Source organism: Mustela putorius, unplaced genomic scaffold, assembly GCF_011764305.1.
Source record: "Mustela putorius furo isolate JIRA1106 unplaced genomic scaffold, ASM1176430v1.1 tig00000166_pilon_pilon_pilon, whole genome shotgun sequence".
Lineage (NCBI taxonomy): Eukaryota > Metazoa > Chordata > Mammalia > Carnivora > Mustelidae > Mustela > Mustela putorius.
The window spans coordinates 215,873-233,699 of record NW_025421301.1 but is presented as its reverse complement, the minus strand read 5'-3'; the positions used below and the strand labels follow the sequence as shown (position 1 = coordinate 233,699).

At 41.7% G+C, this 17,827-nt stretch overlaps 1 protein-coding gene across 2 annotated transcripts in view; it reads right to left on the bottom strand.

Moving 5' to 3' along the window:
- MDN1 (midasin AAA ATPase 1) overlaps positions 1-15,148 on the bottom strand; it is a 167,726-nt gene extending 152,578 nt beyond the window's left edge. For both annotated transcript variants that reach the window (XM_045075838.1, XM_045075839.1), the window contains exons 1-2: positions 14,833-15,148; positions 4,414-4,640 (exon numbers count right to left, since the gene is read on the bottom strand). In XM_045075838.1, the coding sequence (XP_044931773.1) occupies positions 4,414-4,640; positions 14,833-14,934 (329 nt within the window). In that variant the 5' untranslated portion in view covers positions 14,935-15,148. The remainder of the gene's footprint in view (positions 1-4,413; positions 4,641-14,832) is intronic.
- Positions 15,149-17,827: the final 2,679 nt, after the last annotated feature.

Here is a 17,827-nt window from a genome sequence, read left to right as displayed (position 1 = left end):
TAAACATCTAATCTGGGATGAGCCACTCACTTGGGCAACTCATCATAGTTTTCCTAGTATCTAGAAATAAGACCTGTGGTCCAGTTCTGGCTCTGACATTTAGGACAATTTAGTTAACCTCTCTAAAGATTTTAAAAATAAGATTTTACAATGACATTACTGAAGATGTTACAATATAAAGATTAAAGGGCACCTGACTGGCTCAGCTGGAAGAACATAAGACTCTTGATCTTGGGGTTGTGAGTTCAAGCCCCACACTGAGTGCAGAAAGAAAAAAAATTAAATAAATAAACTTAAGGGAAAAAAAAAAGAGGAAGTGGTCTACCACTAAATCCAAAAAAAAGATTAAAAACATATACCTAAACACTACAAAATCCTGTATAAATATATATTATTACTAAAACAACATCATTGTTTTAAAAATCCACATTCCTAATCACCACGACAGATCCACAAATTTCATGCCGAAGGATGTTCAATATGACATTCTATGTCAAAAATTCAAAAATAACCTGGGGCACCTGGATAGAGTATACAACTCTTGATCTCACAGTTTTGAGTACAAACCCACACTGGGTGTTGAGATTCCTTTAAAAAAAAATTGAATTGGGGGGGGGTACCCTGAAACCTAATATGTTAGAATAGGGAATGCATCAACAGCTGGGATTGCTTTCCCAGAGTCCTAACAAAGAATTTGCCAGAGTAAAACATATGTTTGAGGATTCTAGGTGCAAAAACAGTATGAACAAACGGCAACAAAATGGTAATTATGTGAGATGAAAGATATGTTAACTAATCTTATTATGGTAAATATTTTACAATATATACATGTATCACATCACTATGTAATATATGTTCAACTTATACAATGTTATATGTCAACAAAAATATACCTCAATTGTTATCTAAATAAAGTTGGGATAGGCACCCAGTAATGAGCAAACAGCGTAAGGAAAAAAGAAGAAAAAGAAAAAGAATGTTTAAGACCACTGAGGTACCTCATGGAAGCCTCAAACATGCTGAGCTCAGAAAGAGGTATGGACCTGTAAATGAATGGCAGGGATTAGGACGCTAGGGAGCTTACCAAAGTACCTTCTATACAGTCTCTTCTTCCCCCCAATCCTAGATTTTCATTGCCATCCTATTTCTCTTCTCTTTATTCTTCCTCTCCTTGCTCTTTCTCCAAAATCTGCCCCAGTACAAACTTTCTCTGATTTCCAAGAGGAAAACACTCATTCTTCTTTAGTGATTTTATTCCTCCCCTTAAGTATTTGCCTCACACACCTCTATTAGTGTATTATATTCAATTGTTTATAAAGTACAATAATCCATTATATTTTTACCCCCATGATGTGGCCCAGGGCTAAAAACAAGGGTCTCCTATGTTTACCTATTTACCTATTGGATGAATAACTACATCTTATCTAAATATATTTGGTATATTCCTAATACATTAAGTGTATTTCCTCTACAAAGGAAATTTGGGGCACATGCTGAATTAATCAACTATAATTCCTAAAACTAAAAATCAAAATCTCATTCTACATCATGGCCTATAGTTCATTTTAAAACACGCATTGATTCATTCACACACAGCTCTTTTTTCTGCTTGTATTTTAAGTTACTCTATCATGGGCACTTTCATAAACTGCATTATATAATTTTTGGAACAACATGGGAGTGTAAGTAAAATACACGGTCTTGGCAAAATGCAAAGAAGAAAAAATAGGGGTGTGTTCATATGCATTTAATAAGAACATAAAATCTGAAGCAGATGGGAAATCAAACTAATCCATCATTTTAATAATTCTCAAATGCAATCCAGAAGCATTCTATCACAAAGGCTTAGGAGAAATGGGGGTTCAAGTTACCCACATGTCAATCTCATCTGGTAAGCACAGGATAGTTGGGATACCTTATAAAAAGGTACCACAGACAAGTACATCTAAATGATTAAAGCACTAAGTGAGGCTACAATTTCAACCCTCAATCAACCCACAGCATATGTTCCTAATTATCAAGTATGACATTGATGTTTGCTGTGTATTTTCCAGTTCCATTAACCTGGGCTCATTTTTTCCTCCCCTTTTAGAAAAGCTCATACAAATTCTGGTTTTCGGGGTGCCTGGGTGGCTCAGTGGGTTAAGGCCTCTGCCTTCAGCTCAGGTCATGATCCCAGTGTCCGGGGATTGAGCCCTGCATTGGGCTCTCTGCTCAGCGGGGAGCTTGCTTCCTCCTCTCTCTCTGCCTGCCTCTCTGCCTACTTGTGATCTGTCAAATAAATAAATAAAATCTAAAAAAAAAAAAAATTCTGGTTTTCTCCCAAGCCTTCATTTATTATTCCCATTGTATTCAAGAACCAGATTAGAGATCATACTTCCAAGAAAGCCAAAGTATACTTATTATGTTGATAAAAACAATTAAGGGATGCCTGGGTGGCTCAGTCAGTCAAGTTGCTGCCTTTGGCTCAGGTCATGATCCCAGGGTCCTGGGATCGAGTCCCACATCGGCCTCCTTGCTCAGCAGGGAGCCTGCTTCTCCCTCTGCCTGCCACTCTGCCTGCTTGTGTTCTCTCTGACAAATAAATAAATTTTTAAAAATTAAAAAAAAAAAAGAGAGAGATGGATATAACAGATATTCATAGAGGCACCTGGGTGGCGCACAGTCATGAGAGAGAGCCCCCCCATCAGGCTGCCCATTCAGTGGGGAGTCTCCTTCACATTTTTTCCCTCTCCTTCTTCCTCCCCCTTTACCCCTCCCCGCTTGCCCAGGCTTGACTGCATGTACACACTCTCTCTCAAATGAAATCTTTTATTTTATTTTATTTTATTTTATTTATTTATTTGAGAGAGAGACAGAGTGAGAGAGCGTGAGAGGGGAGGTCAGAGGGAAAAGCAGACTCCCCATGGAGCTGAGAGCCTGATTGGGACTTGATCCCAGGACTCCGGGATCAGGACCTGAGCTGAAGGCAGTTGCTTAACCAACTGAGCCACCCAGGCGCCCTCAAATAAAATCTTTAAAAAAAAAAAAAAAAAAAAGAAATACTCTTATTAGTGCACAGATATTATTCAACTTTAGAATGAAAGTTCTTTCTTCTCAACTAAAAAAAACTAACACTCATTTGGCTGCCCCTTTGACTATTCCACACAAACGATATTTTAGGAGGATGAGGCAGGAGGACTTCTGGATTATAGATCTGATATGCAGATCTGGTGTGCATGGTAAGTTTACCATCAATATGGTGACTTCCCAGAAGTGGACAATCAGAGGCTGCCTTAGGAGGGGTGAACCAGCCCAGGAAACGTTAATATTAGAATCCAATTCTTGGGGTGCCTGGGCGGCTCGGTCGATTGGGAGTCTGCCTTCAGCTCAGGTCATGATCCCAGGGTGTTGGGACTGAGCCCCATGTTGGGCTCTCTGCTCAGCAGGGAGCCTGTTTCTCCCTCTCCCTCTGCGGCTTGTGCTCTCTTGCTTGCTCACTTTCTCAAATGAATAAATAAAATCTTTAAAAACAAATAATTCAGTTCTAAGACAACTTCTTACAATACTGCTTTGGATAGATTATTATAGAAAGTTAAAAAGGACGCCATCCCTGCGGTTGCTCTAGCAAGCAAAAATTATAACCTTCTGAAGTGGATGCTCTAAGAACCTCAGCTAAAATTCATTTAAACTGCCTTCCAGGGGCGCCTGGGTGGCTCAGTGGGTTGGGGCCTCTGCCTTCCCCTCGGGTCATGATCCCAGGGTCCTGGGATGGAGCCCCGCTTCGGGCTCTCTGCTCAGCGGAGAGCCTGCTTCTCCCCCCGCCCCCTCTGCCTACCTCTCTGCCTACTTGTGATTTGTCTGTCAAATGAATGAATAAAATCTTTAAGGAAAATTAATTAATTAATTAATTAAATAAATAAACTGCCTTCTATGGGGACTCCACCTAGGTGGCTCAGTCGGTTAAGCGGCTGCCTTCAGCTCAGGTCATGATCCCAGGGTCCTGGGATTGAGTCCCACATCAGGCTTCTTGCTCTGTGGGGAGCCTCCTTCTCCCTCTGCCTGCTGCTCCCCCTGCTTGTGTGCATGCTCTCTCTCTCTTTCTCTCTCTGACAAATAAATAAATAAAATCTTTTAAAATAAATATAATTAAATCGTCTTATATGGATATCTCGCCAGATGATACAATCCTTGACGGCAGGGAACATGTCTTGGCCATTTTTCTAGACCTGTCTTGATGGCCAAGACTAAAAAGAACACAGGAAATGGATAAAGGGATTCTGTTGTGATTATTTTTATAGAACAGTACCACTTATCTTTCTTCTTCTATTTCCTTTCTTCCCTTCTCCTCAACTCAGACTCCTCTTTTATTTCCCAGGAAAGTGCTGGTTCTACTACCTCACGGAGAAATGTGAAGAAAAAACTGTTACTCACGGGAGGACATCAGGATGGTTACAGATGAGTTTGCTCATTGACACGCAGAGCCGTTCGTGTAGATCGTGGTTGACTTGGCCTCCGGCTTTAATGGCCTCAGCATTCCTTTCCAGCAAATCCAAAAGAAGAGGGCGCAGCTGGCGACCAACAAGCACAGTACAGTCCTTATCCAGAAGTAACTGGGCTAAGGTATTCAGGATACACTGGCGATCCTGAGGTGTCCACACCTGAAAGAAAACAATGTATCTATGTAAATGCTACTCATTTGTACTAGGCAGAATAGCAAAAAGTCCTAGCTTGGAATCAAAACATCCATTTCCAGATTTCATAGGTGAGTTTACCTTATAAAACAAAATGGGGGTTTCTGCAGTAGAAGATTATAGTGAGTCTAAAGTAAAAGGCTGTTACAAAGAAGTTTCAGTCCACTGGGGTTTATAGCAAAAGTATTGATACCTGAATTCCATGTAAAATGCTACACAGCTTCCCTGAAAAATAATCTGTTTCATGGTCTCAATACTTCCCAGAGAATTCAGTGTTTCCTCAAGCTCCTTTGCTCTTGAAGTAAAACAAATTGCATGGGGAAAACAAAACAAAACAAAAAACCTCGCTGTTAGTAGGCAAAACTGCCAGCTCTCTTGAGGGAAGGACAGAGGTAAGAAATCAATTCCAGAAAATGAATGAGGATATCCCTGTGAAGGCTTCAGCCTCTAATAAACAAACAAAATAGAAATCAAAGGAGACAGCTATACTTTGATATGCAAGATGAAATAGACCACAAAATTCTAGTGCTTGAGCTCAGAATGTTCATAAGAGTAACAAGGAAAACTGAAGTGTGTAAAAGGTCTCATGTTGCTAGTGTACACGCAGATCTACACAACACTTGCTGTGGACAATGAGATTGCAGATTTAAACTGCTTAAGCTATCCAATGCTGACCCAGGAAATCCAATGCTATGAATTTATTCTAAGGAGTTTCACACTAAACAGTTATCTGTAAGAGTGCAGCTTGAACACAACCTAATACCATATGCAAAAATTTAACAATTTTTTCCAAAATTATCACTCATGAAAGATCACCTTACACCTGAGCTCTTATAAAATCTTCCTAAATACAGGGCATTAACTCATAAAACAACTAATTCTGAATAAAGCACTGATGGGGGAAAGATATTACACTGGAACAATTTTTATCAGTATTAGTCCTACAAGAAAATTTAGCAGATTTGGTCATGATTCACAAGGGCATGACATGACATTTTCAATTGCTGAATGTCCCTATAAACAAGCCCACAAAGGATATCATCATGTAAAAAGTATACAGTAGGAGTGCCTGGATGACTCAGTAAGTTAAGCATCTGACTCTTGATTTCAGCTCAGGTCATGGTTTCATGGTTGTGAGAACCAGCCCTGCATCTGGCTTCATGCAAGGCACTGGCACCTGCTTGAGATTCTCTCTCCGTAACCCTCTGCCCTGTCCCACCCCTTCACTTCTCAAAAATAAAATAAGTAAATAAAAATAAAAAATAAAGAGTAGGGATGCCTGGGTTGCTCAGTCGGTTAAACATCTGCCTTCAGCTCAGGTCATGATCCCAAAGTCCTGGAATCAAGCCCAGGTTGGGCTCTCTGCTCAGCGGGAAGCCTGCTTCTCCCTCTCCCTCTGGTCTTCTACCTGCTTGTGCTCACTCTTGTTCTCTCTCTCTCTCAAATAAATAAATAAATAATATTTTAAAAAATAATAATAATAAATAAAAAGTAGTTATATTGTGAAGAAAAAGAAACACATCATCTATAAAATGAAAATACTGCAACTATCCTGGACATGTTATACAAATGGATACTTACACATTAGGGAAAAAGCTCCAGAGAGAATATCATTTCATGAACTTTCTCTTCAAAAGGTAATCTGGGGGTGCGTGGGTGGCTCAGTAGGTTGAGCATCCAACTTCTAATTTTGGCTCTGGTCATAATCTCAGGGTCTCAGGATCTAGTCCTGTGTCAGGCTCCACACTCAGCATGAAGTCGGCTTGAGGTTATCCCTCTCCTTATCTCTATGCCCTCCCTCCCCCCAACCCCGCTCATTCTAGCTCAGATAAATAAATAAATAAAAAATAAATAAATAAATAAAATCTTTTTTTTTAAAAAAAAGGTAACCTGGAAAACTGTGTTAGAAGAAGTAGATACTGGGGCGCCTGGGTGGCTCAGTGGGTTAAAGCCTCTGCCTTCGGCTCAGGTCATGATCCCAGGGTCCTGGGATTGAGCCCAGCATCAGCTCTCTGCTCAGCAGGGAGCCTGCTTCCCTTTCTCTCTCTCTCTCTCTCTCTCTCTCCCTTCCTCTCTCTCTCTCTCTCCCTTCCTCTCTCTCTCTCTCTGCCTGGTTCTCTGCCTACTTGTGATCTTTGTCAAATAAATAAACAAAATCTTAAAAAAAAAAAAAAAAAGAAAGAACGAAAGAAAGAAAGAAATAGATATTTAGCTTTTTTTTTTTTTTAAGTAAACTCTATGCCCAACATGGGCTCAAACCCCTAACCCAAGATCAAGAGTTGCAGCTCTACCAACTGAGCCAGCCTAGTGCCCTCAGATATTTAGATTTTTTAAAAACAAACGAACATAAATGAATAAATCTTCACTGACATACACTTTACAATAAAATCCATCCATTTATAGTTTGATGAGTTTTAATATATGTACATACCTGTGTAACCACCACCCAAATGAAGTATCAAACCCAAAGTTCCCTTCTGTTCCCTGGAAGTCAATCCCCTCACCAATAGGCAACTAATAATATGATTTTATGACCACAAATTAAACAAGTCTAGAACTTTATATAAATGTAATCCGTATGTGCTCTTTTCTGTCCAATTTCTTTTGCTCAGTATAACGCTTTTGATAATCATCCATGTAATTAAATGCTTCAATAATTTATTCCACTTTACTACTGGCAGTTTTTCACTATGAATAAATCACAATTTTATTATCCATTTGCATGCTGATCGTTATCTTCACGGCTTTGCTGTTCCCAGCTATCATCAAAAAAGCTACCATGGCGGCACATACCTCCATGGCTCAGTCTTGATTTTGGCTCTTGATTTTGGCTCAAGCCATGACTTCATGGTTGTGAGATCAAGTCATGCACTGGATCTCTGCTGGGCGTGAAGCCTGCTTACCTTTCTTTCTCTTCCTCTGTCCCTCCCACTCCTCTCTTTTAATCCCACTCTTCAAAAAAACAAAAACAAAAACAAAAAATAACACCTACTATGAACATTTGGGTACAAAAATTTCATGGGCATATATTCATTGCTTTCTTTTTTTTACACCAGTTGTAATATACTCATTACTCTTAACCTTTTTCATTACCAAAGAGTGAGATCACTGGGTCATGTAACTCTATGCTTAATTTGAAACTAAATTTTAATTTAACTTAAAAATTTTTTAAAGATTTTATTTATTTGAAAGAGAGTGCACATGTGTACACATGCATGAGTTGGGGGAAAGGCAGAGGGGAAGAGCAGAGGTAAAGGGACAAACAGACTCACTGCTGAGCACAGAGCCAGATGCTGGGCTAGATCCCCAGACCCTTTCATAGTAGGTGTTATTTTTTTTTTTTTTTTTTTTTTTTTTTTTTTGAAGAGTGGGATTAAAAGAGAGGAGTGGGAGGGACAGAGGAAGAGAAAGAAAGGTAAGCAGGCTTCACGCCCAGCAGAGATCCAGTGCATGACTTGATCTCACAACCATAAAGTCATGGCTTGAGCCAAAATCAAGAGCCAAAATCAAGACTGAGCCATCTGAGCTGAAGACAGACACTTAATCGACTGACCCACCCAGGAACCCTTAACTTAGAATTTTTTAAAAGAAATTTTTCAGCATGTAATTTTTTTTTATTAACATATAATGTATTATTAGCCCCAGGGGTACAGGTCTGTGAATCGCCAGGTTATTTTTAATTTTTTAAAATAAGTTCTACACCCAACACGGGCATGAACTCACAATCCTGAGATCAAAAGTTGCATACTGGGGCTCCTGGTGGCTTAGTTAGTTAAGTGTCTGCCTTGGTCATGATCCCAGAGTCCTGGGATTGAGCCCCACATGGGGCTCCCTGCTCAGTGAGAAGTCTGCTTCTCCCTTTCCTTCTGCCCCTCCCCACATCTTATATGCTCTCTCTCAAAATATTTTAAAAAAATAATAATAGTTTCTGATTCCCCAATGATTTTCCTTTAACTATTTTTTTTTTTAATTTCGTTTCTCAATTTCTAACATTTAGGGATTTTGCCAGTACCTTTCAGGTTTTCTTGTTGTTGTTTTTTTTTCCTAATTTAATTCCATTGGGGTCACTGACTATTTGGGCATGACATTAATTCTCCTAAATTTATTGAGACTTGTTTAATGGCTCAGAATATGCTCTATCTTGGTGAATGTTTCAGATCTACAGAACATGTATTCTACTGTTACTGGGCACAGCATTCTTATAAATGTCAAATGGGTCAGGATTGTCGATAGTGGGTATTCTACATGCTTAATGTTTTCTGTATTTGTTCTATCAGTTACTCAGGATAGAGTGTCAAAGTCTCCAATTATAATTGTTAATTTGCCTATTTTTCCTCTTCTGTCACTTTCTGTTTCAGGGATTTTGATCTTCTGTTATTAAGTGTAGGTATATTTAAGGTTTCTTTCTTAATCTTGCACTACTGCTATTTGGAGCTGGACAATTCCTTGTGAGGCTATCCCATACATCATAACATATTTAGCAACATCCCTGGCCTCTAAACACTATATGCTAGAAGCAACCCCCTCACCACCAGTTGTGACAACCAAAAATGTCTCCAGATTTGCCCTTGGGGGCAAAATTAACCCAGCTGAAAACCACTAGGTTGTATTAAAAAATACTTGAAACAGGGAGAGTCCGTTAAGCCTCTGCCTTCAGCTCAGACCATGATCCCAGGGTCCTGGGATTGAGCTCCACATCAGGCTCCCTACTGAATGAGGATCCTGCTTCTCCCTCTTCCTCTGCCTATTGCTCCCCTGCTTGTTCTCACTCTCTATTCCTCTCTCTGTCTCTGTCAAATAAATTTTTAAAAAATCTTAAAAAAAAAAAAATACCTGAAATAAGAACTGGAAATAAGGTTGACAGGGGGGAAAAAAAAGTTTCTTTTAATAAACTTTTATCTTTGGGGCACCTGGCTGGCTCAGTCAGAAGAGCATGAAACTCCTGATCATGAGTTCAAGCCCCCTGTTGGGTGTAGATACCAAATAAACGAAGTTTGTTTTTTTTTTTAAGATTTTATTTATTTATTTGACCTCTGTCAGAGAGAGAGAGAGAGCACAAGTAGCAGAGAGGCAGGCAGAGAGGGAGGGGGAAGCAGGCTCCCTGCTGAGCAGAGAGCCTGATGTGGGGCTCGATCCCAGGACCCTGGGATCACGACCAGAGCAGAAGACACGCTTAACTGACTGACCCACCCAGGCGCCCCGCTTTTTGTTTGTGTTTTTGTTTTTTAAAGAAACTTCTAAGTTTAAAACTTCAAAAAATAAAAAACAGCTCATATACCATACACCATTTTAGAAAGCTTGGATTTTTATTCTAGAGACAATGGGGAGCTATTATACAGAATGGTAACAGATTCAGATGACTTATTAATGATAATTATATTAAATGAGCAGAATAGAGAACATAGAGAGAAAAATAAGTTAATGGTTGCCCACGAGGATTTGGGAGAGCACAGCGATACAGTCTGGGGGGGTGAGAGTTAAAAGGCATGGGGGCTTCTTTTTGAAATAATGAAAATGTCAGGGTGCCTCACTGGCCCAGTCGAAAGAGCATGCAACTCTCTGATCTCAGGGTCATGAGTTTGAGCCCCACATTGGGTGGAGATTACTTATATAAATTTTTTAAAAATTAGAAAAAAAATGAAAATATCTAAATACCAGTTTAAAATAAACTGTGATAACAGTTGTACATTTCTGTGAACATAGCAAAAACCACTGAACTGTACACTTAAATGGATGAAGTATAAGGTATGTGAATTATATCTCAATAAAGCAGTTTCAAAAAATTATTATTATTATTATTATTATTATAGCTCACTTGTATTGACTATTTACTTTGTGCCAAGCACTTTGGTAAGCTCCTCACATGCATTATCTAGCTCTTACAACAATCTTATTTATAGCAATAATCATTAACCACTTTTATAAACAGTGCTTACTATAGTCTAGGAGTTTAATTCTCACAGCAACCCATAAAGTGGTAACAACCCCATTTTACAGATAAGGATATTGAAAAATAAAAAAGGGGGTTGGGACATTTGGGTGGCTCACTCGGTTAAGCAACTGCTTTCGGCTCAGGTCATGATCCCAGGATCCTGGGATCGAGTCCCACACCAGACTCCTTGCTCAGCCAGGAGCCTACTTCTCTCTCTGCCTCTGCCTGCCACTCTGCCTGCTTGTGCTCTCTCTCTCTCCCTCTCTGGCAAATAAATAAATAAAATCTTTTTTTTTTTTTTTTAACAAATAAAATCTTTTAAAGGAGGGCAGGGGCGGGGTCTAAGGTCACAAAGCTAGCCGCAGAACTAGCAATCCATGTCACAGTCTGGTTCCAAAATCCTTGCAACTGTATAGCAGCTGCCACGTGTAATATATCAAGAAACTGAGACTCAGGAGAGTTAAATAACTTGTTCAAGGCCCCAAAAGGAATTAAGAGAATAGATGTGATTTTCAGCCATCCTTCAGTTCCAGTATCTGAAGCACTCTGCTCTTCCTGAACACAGACAGTGATGAAGGAGGTAAGGATGTGTGATACTGTGATTTATAAAGCATTTTTAAAAGATTTATTTATTCGAGAGAAAGAGAGCTTCATGCACATGGGGGTGGGGGTAGAGGGAAAGAATCCTCAAGCAGACTCTCAGGTGAGCACAGAGCTGGGACCAGGTTTGATCTCATGACCCATGAGATCTTGACCTGAGTCAAAACCAAGAGTGAGACACTTAACAGACTGAGTCACCCAGATGGCTCATGATTTACAATAGTACATTTTCCTAAAAACCCTTGGAATTTCCTATGAGGAGAGTGGTAGAGGTGTATTTTGTTATCCTGTTACGCTAAGGAGGTGAATTTTATGGGTTTGGTTTTTTTGTTTGTTTGTTTGTTTTTAAAATAAGTTTTAGGGGCACCTGGGTGGCTCAGTGGGGTAAAGCCTCTTCCTTTCACTCAGGTCATGATCTCGGTGTCCTGACTCTGAGGCCCGTGTCGGGCTCTCTGCTCAGCGGGGAGCCTGCTTCCCTCTCTCTTTGCCTGCCTCTCTGCCTACTTGTGATCTCTGTCTGTCAAATAAATAAATAAAATCTTAAAATAAAATAAGTTTTAGGCCCTACATGGTGCTTGAACGCACTACCCCAAGATCAAGAGCAGTATGCTCTACCAACTAAGCAAGTCAGGTGCCCCATGGAGGTAAATTTTGGAAAGACCCAAGTACGGGGACTGGTTGTCAAGAAAACCAACAAATTATTACAGTTTTGAAACTTTCAGTCCTACCTCCACCTGCACCTTACGGGTCAGGGGTTGGACGGTGGTTTCCAACACCAACAGCTAAAGATTTCACCAATCATACCTATGTAATAAGTTTCCATATAAACCCCAAAAGACTTGGTCAGGAGAGCTTCCAAGTCAGAGAAGATTTAGATACGTGGAGATAAAGTGTCACCTCTAGAGAGGGCATGGAAGCTCTGCACTCCCTCTCACATAGCTTGTCCTATGCATCTCTTTCATCTGGCATTTGCTGATTTATATCCTTTTATAATAATCCATTGATCTAGTAAGTACAATGTTTCTCTGAGTTCTGTGAGCCACTCTAGCAATTTAATCAAACCCAAGGAGGGGGCTGTAGGAACTTGCAATCCGCAGCCAGTTGGTTAGAAGTACAGGTGACAACCTGGACTTTTGACTGGCATCTGAATTGGGGAGGGTGGGGCACAGTATTATGGGACTGAACACCTAACATGTGGGATCTGATGTTATCTCCAGGTAGATAGTGTCAGAACTGAGTTAAATTGTTAAGACACTTAGCTTGTGTCTGAGAATTGCTTGGAGATGTTGGAAAATACACACACAAGAATGGAGTCAGAATTATAGGATGGTGGTGGTAGGAGGGATGAAAAGGAAGGAACAGATTCAATACTAAGTAAATAAAACATGGAAGATGGCTATATGTGAAGGAAAAAGAGTGAAAAGAGTGAGGACACTCCCCTCTCTAAAGTGACTGGATAGAGAGAAGGTGATATCACCAGCTGAGATAAAGAGCATTAAAAAGGGGGGGGGGTGTCTGGGGGGCTGAGTTGGTTCAGCACCTGCCTTCAGCTCAGCATGGGTCATGATCCCAGGCTTCTGGGATCAAACCCTGAATCGGGCTCCCTGCTCAGTGGGAAGCCTGCTTCTCCCTCTCCCACTCCCACAGCTTGTGTTCCCTCTCTTGGTGCATCTCTCTCTGTCATATAAATAAAATCTTTTTAAAAAACTTAAAAAAAAAAACCCACAGGGTGCCTGGGTGGCTCAGTGGGTTAAGCCTCTGCCTTCGGCTCAGGTCATGATCCTGGTGTCCTGGGATCGAGCCTCGAATCGGGCTCCCTGCTCGGCGGGGAGCTTCCCCTCCTCTCTCTCTGCCTGCCTCTCTGCCTACTTGTGATCTCTGTCTGTCAAATAAATAAATAAAATCTTTAAAATAAATAAATAAAAATAAAAAATTAAAAAAAATTAATTTTAAACCCCACAATCCTAAAAAAATTCTTACTTCGGATCTTAACTGCAAAGAGAATCGTGTTTCAAAAGTCTCTGCTTTCCAATAAAAATTGTTTTGTTTCCAAAAATAGGAGAAATGCAGAATGGCAACACAATCAACTCTTCTGAGTGAAAGTCTTGAAATGATTACTGAAAATGGTTCAAGGAACAAACCTGAAAAACATCTCAGGTAGAACAGAATTTGACAGACAATGTGAAGCAAAAAAAAGGGAGAGACAAAGGTGACCTAATCTCCTAATTCAACTGATCTTTCGATTAGCTTCCAGGTCCACTACTATTTCTATACAATCTCAGAATCCACACAAGTGGTTCTCACATGTGTGTCAGATTTTCTAAAACTTTATCAAATAAAGACCACAAACCATTTCCCCACACTACTCCCAATACATAAACACTAATTTTACATCCAATTACACTAGTGTGGAAACATAATCTCCTGTTGCTGGTCCATGATCCCCAGATTCAGAACCTGTGCTCTAAATTCTAAAGCCCACTTACAGAAAAATACCTCTAGCAACAATACATAACTCAGGAGCCTGTCACCAGAAGCTCAGCTCATACAAACTGATGATCTCTTTCCTTAGTTCTACCCATCAAAACTGAGTTCTTTCTACAGCTCACCATTTGTTTAGTGATTCCCTTCACTGGGTCTCAGAAGCCAGAAACCCCAGGGTATCTCCCTCCCCTTTACACTTCCAATTTGTTGTCACCAAACAGAAGTGCCTCTCATGTTAGTTCTCTACTGCTCCTGACCCAAAATACACTCGATGCTTACTAAGGAATGGAATATATATGTACACGATGCATTTATGACTGAATAAATAAATCATAGATGCTGGAGTTAGAAGAAAAAAAAATTTTTTTTCTACTATCAAGAAACTCAAAGATATTGAGGGGTGGAGAAGCATAAAATAGGAAATTAGCATGCAACGTGAAAAAAATGCATGATAGAGGTCCTCAACTCAGACAGCAGGGAGTCAAGAGAAAGCTCTTAAAAGGCCAAAAACCTATTTCCTAGAAGATTCTAATTCACCTGATAATGGTTAATGTCACACAGTTAGCACTAGCTGTCTTGCTTTGGCCCTTGGTGGTTTTCTGTGTTTATGAACTGTCTCCAAAAATAGATGCTAAATTCCCTGGAGGCAAAGACCGTAACGAATTTCTGTCTGTTGAGAGAACCACGCCGTGTCTCACGCAAAGCAGGAGCGCAATCAATACGTGTCAGCGGGCCAAAACTACGGGATGGGGCAGAAAGAAAAACAGTCACTCTAACAGGGGTGGCTTAGACTTGGCACACTAGAGGAATATACACGGCAAAAGGGCAAAGATACAATCTCAATTAAAGAAAAACCAACCACATCTCTTTCGGAAAGCCACCTCTCCCTCAGAGTTGCAGGGTCGTCGGCTGGTGGAAAGAACGGAAGGGTCTCTCCGATAAACACAAAAGCTTTCTTCCGATTTCTTCAAACACGCGCGGACGTCTCCGCCCCTGGCCACCAGCCCTGGGAAGGGGATCGGGGTGACAGAACGCCGCTACTCTCTTGCCTTCGAGTAGCGCGTCTAGCTCAGGGCCGCAGGGCACTTGCGAGGGGGGCGGCCGGGATCTGCCGGGCGATTTCCCTCTCCCTCCTTCTTTTACCTGTTTGGCCAAGAACCTGCCCAGTTCGCTGCGGGTCTTCTCGTTCTTGGCAGCGAGTAAGCGAAGCGGCGCGGCCGCCACATCCAGGAAAAGGTGCTCCATGACCGCAGGCCCTCTGTCCCCGACGGCCACCAGCGCTCCCTGCTTAGCGCTCGGAGTCCCCGAGCCGCTGAGGTCCCGCACCGGAGGCGCCAGCAACTACGCCCCCAGGGAAAGCACCCCGGCTGCCCCGCAGACACCGGGAGAACTGCAGCACACGTGGGGGAGCACGCGGCGCTCTCCGTCACCAGCCTGCGACCGCGACGGCAGGGCGGCCCCAGCCCCGCCCCCCCAGCAGCGGAAACAGCCGGAGTCCGTAGCGCGACAGTTCCGGGAGGGGAGTAGAAGCGGGCCGCTGGTGTGATCCGCATCTCTTGCATGCAGTGAGGGTAGGTTCGGAGGCAAGGTGGGGTGGACAGCGAGACCGGAGATTCCGCTAGGCCGGGGAAGCGAGGGAGGTCTCAGTCCACCGTGCCTCCCTCCTGTGGAAGTATGACAAGCACGCCTCTTGCAATTTTCGTAATATAAATGTCGGAAGTAGGGGCTCGGTTAGGGAATGCTTAATTAAAGTCTGGTATATACGTTATAGAATATTCAGAGGCCGTTAAAAAGAGTGGAATAGAGCTTCACATTTACGTGAAATTCAGAAACAAGCCAAAATAATGACTAAGTCAGGCTAATGGTTGCCTTATAGAGTATGGACAGCCAAGGGGACCTGAGGGAACATCCTATGGTGATGGAAGTTTTTCATGGTCTTCCTCTCGGTGATGTTACTCTGGTAGATAAATTTTTAAAAAGCAGAAAAACAACTGTACGCAAGATTTGTGCACCTTGTGTAAGTTACGCCTCTAAAAAGTGTTTTAGGGGCGCCTGGGTGGCTCAGTCGTTAAGCTTGCCTTCAGCTCAGGTCGTGATCCCAGGGAACTCGGATGGAGCCCAGCATCTGGCTCCCTGCTCAGCGGAAAGTCTGTTTCTCCCTCTCCCACTCCCCCTGCTTGTATTCCCTCTCTCCTGTGTATCTCTCTGTCAAATAATAAATAAAATCTTTTAAAAAATAAAAAGTGTTGTTTTGTTTGGTTGGTTTTTTTAAAAAAAAGATTTTATTTATTTATTTGACAGACAGAGATCACAAGTAGGCAGAGAGGCAGGCAGACAGGGAGGGGGACGCAGGCTTCCCGCTGAGCAGAGAGACCGTCATGGGGCTCAAACCCAGGACCCAAGATCATGACCTGAGCCGAAGGCAGAGGCTTTAACCCACTGAGCCACCCAGGCGCCCCAACGTATAGGCTTTTAACATACACATGTTTTCATTGCTCTGAGATACTTCCCATAACAGCGATTGCTGGGTTGTACAGTAACTGCATGTTGTTTTTTTTTTTTTTTTTTTTAATTATTTATTTATTTATTTTAGAGGATGGGAGGAGTAGAGAGAGAGAATCTCAAGCAGACTTCACCAGAATGGAGCCTGAGGAGGGGCTCAATCGCACAACTCATATGAGATCAAACCAACTGTTTTATGGAGTGGCTGTATCATTTTATATGCCCACCACCAATGTACAAGAGATCTAGTTTTTCCACATCCTTGCCAGCATTTGCTGTTACTACTACTTTTTTAATTTTAGCCATTTTTTAAAAAGATTTATTTATTTATTTATTTGCAAGAGAAGGTGAGAGACGGGAGGACAGTCAGAGGGAAAGAATCTCAAGCAGACTCCCAGTTGAGTCGGGAGCCCAATATGGGTCTTGACCTCAGGGCCCTGAGATCATAACCTGAGCCAAAACCAAGAGTTGGATGCTCAACCGAACGAGCCATCCGGTTGTCCCTGTTTTAGTCATTTTCATAGGGATTAGTAGTATCTCATCATTGTCTCAATAATTTGCATTTCTTTAATGATTAGTGATATCTTCTGTCTTTCTTTTATATCCTAGAGGGTCAATTTTTTTGTCGCCCTCGGCCCGCAAGGACGACAATGAGCCTGGTATGGTGTTAATACTTCATTTCCATTTATTTAATCAACTTCCTTAGCTTATATACAGCAGGGTGACCAATAAGGGGTCAAGCAATGGGGAGAGCCAATGAGAGTCCTGTTAGTATGCTGATTAAATTTGATACAGCCAATATCTATGTCCTCCTTTAGGCGGGCTTCACCAGAAAGTTCATTGTATACTTGCAGCGTATTTTGCTAGCAGTGAGCCAAGCACCTTCTTGTAATGGCGGGGACTTTCCTGGCCGGAGGCAGTCCCCGACATTTTTTATACTCATTATGCCATGAATTCATAAGAAATGGATTCCAGCAGCTGAGGCTTCTTTCCTTTGGCTCTCACAAAGTGTGCTTCTCTGGGTGAGCAGGCTGGTGCTCCAGAAGAACCCAATTATCTTTCTCTATGGCTTCCTTATTTTCCTGATTGTTTCCCTTCACTTTTTTTCAGGGCACTATCTGTACTCTTAGAGGGTTCAATGCATACACTAATTCTCTTGGCAAGAATGTTGCCTTTAATTTGTTTCAACAATGCTAACAACATGCTGGGGAGGGGCAGAGAGAGAGGGAGAGAGAGACCCTCAAGCTGACTCCATACTGAGCAAAGAGCCTGATGCAGGGCTCTATCCTAGGACCCCAAGATCATGGCCTGAGCCGAAACCAAAAGTTGGTTGCTTAACTGACTGAGGCACCCAGGCGTCCCTCATCTTCTTTTTTTCCCTTAAAGATTTTATCTTTGTTATTATTATTTTTAAAGATTTTATATATTTATTTGAGACAGAAAAAGGGAGAGAGAGAGTGCATGAGCAGGGGGAGGGGCAGAGGGAGAGGGAGAAGCAGATTCCCCACTGGGCAGGGAGCTCCATGCAAGATTTCATCCCAGGACCCTGGAATCATAACCTGAGCCAAAGGCAGACACTTAATGGACTGAGCCATCCAGGTGCCCAAACATTTTATTTTTAAATAACCTCTACACC